The sequence below is a fragment of the Anneissia japonica genome, unplaced genomic scaffold (genome assembly GCF_011630105.1).
Source record: "Anneissia japonica isolate Jap-2015-1 unplaced genomic scaffold, ASM1163010v1 scaffold38609_len3512_cov338, whole genome shotgun sequence".
NCBI lineage: Eukaryota > Metazoa > Echinodermata > Crinoidea > Comatulida > Comatulidae > Anneissia > Anneissia japonica.
The window spans coordinates 1-1,803 of NW_022721393.1; the positions used below are offsets into that span (position 1 = coordinate 1).

The 1,803-nt window shown below is 36.9% G+C and overlaps 1 protein-coding gene across 1 annotated transcript; it reads right to left on the minus strand.

Moving 5' to 3' along the window:
• Positions 1-39: 39 nt before the first annotated feature.
• On the minus strand, positions 40-369 carry LOC117111543 (the record flags this gene model as incomplete). The annotated part of the gene is made up of 1 exon (XM_033254476.1): positions 40-369. A coding segment is annotated over one exon (330 nt), but the record flags the coding sequence as incomplete, so codon positions are not given.
• Positions 370-1,803: the final 1,434 nt, after the last annotated feature.

A 1,803-nucleotide genomic window follows, 5' to 3' on the forward strand; every position in this document is an offset into this window, starting at 1 on the left:
TATCAAGATTTTATTAAACAGATTTGCCAGAAGCTTTACCGCAAACTCTCCCAAACACTTCCATGTCTTTACCGGTATATCATCAGGACCAACAGCCTTTCCATTTTTCATCTTCTTCAAAGCTTCTCTCACTTCATACTTGCTAATTTGTGGTATATCTTGATCTACTTCATCTACCTCTTCCACCCGTTGCTCCCTTTCGTTTTCCTCATTCATCAACCTTTCAAAGTATTCCTTCCATCTTTTCAGTACACTCAACTGGTCTGTCAACACATTTCCATTTACATTCCTAATAGTCCGTACTTGTTGCACATCCTTTCCAGCACGGTCCCTTTGTTTTGCAAGTCGGTACAAGTCCTTCTCCCCTTCCTTTGTATTTAAAGGGCATTTTAAACAGTTTAAACAGTAATTTTTATTTTGACTTACTAATATTTTAAATTGTTCAATATCTTAACGTATTTGTCGTCATTGCCAAGTTGTTTTGTCGTGTGATTTGTTATCCTTCTTAACCAAAACATAACAAAGGAAAAACAAATTCCCATTTTAAAATGGACAATAAAGTGTTCTTAAATCCAGAATATTTTTTTAGGTATTTCCCAACATCCGTCAACTTGTATTAACAGAGGCGGATCTGGGTTCACTTTTGCGGGGAGGGGTCAGACTTTTGTCTATAAAAACCATGAAATGGAAGGGGGTCCGGGCGGGCTTCGCTTGAAAATTTTGATTCCTAGATGGCGGGAAATGAGCTTTCCTGACTTCTGAAGTGTCTTTTAATGACTTTTAAGTTATTCAAAATTCAAGGTTTTCCCCTCTTGCAAACGGTTAGGTAAACTTTCTCATTCTTATTACAGTAAATAGACCTATTTTTAATGTGTATTACATTTTTTTTTAAATGAGTAGCTAACGTATTTTTTTTTCCATGAATGGATAAACCCCAAAGAGGGAGGGGGATCGGGGGTCCTCCCCCGGGAGAATTTTAATTATTAGATGGTGGAAAATGGGCTTTCCAGACTTCTGAGGTGTCTTTCATAGTCACTTTTAAGTTCCTCAAATTCAAGGTTTTCCCCATCTTGAAAATAGTCAGGTAAACTTTCTTATTCTTATTATAGTAAATAGGCCTGTTTATGTGTGTGTCCATAAATACATAAAAAATTTAGTAGGTTCCATACATACGTATTCTTTTTTTTCATGAATCCATAAATTAATGTAGGGGTTCTGGGGTATCACCCGAGGGGGAAAAATTCAAAATTCAAGGTTTTCCCCTCTTGAAAACGATTTCATGAATCTTTTAACTTAAAAAAAAGGGGGGATCCAGGTTCTCCCGAGGAAAATTTTGATCACTAGATGGCAGGAAATGAGCTTTCCCGACATCTGAGGTGTCTTTTAATGATTTTTAAGTTCTTCAAATGTTTAGGTTTTCCCCCTTTTTTCTTGAAAACGGTCAGGTAAGCTATCTCATTCTTATTACATTAAATACTAGTAGCCCTATTATGTGTGTATATATACTGTACAGTACATGACAAAGATTGAGTCGCCGCATACATAGGCCTATTCTTTCTTCAATGTATCGATCTCAACCCCAAACAAAACGGGGGTTTGGAAAAGTTTGATCCTTTGATGGCAAGAAATGAATTATCCTTTATTTGGCTTTAGTACCTGTCTCTTATACACATCTGTGTTGCACGGATTATCACTAAAGCGCCGAATGAACCTTCTAGGTTTACGTGAACGCCAAACATTGTGCGAAGGTTGGATCACTTGTGTTGTAGTGAAATTGTCTCGACCAAATTTGTGTTGTCTCCT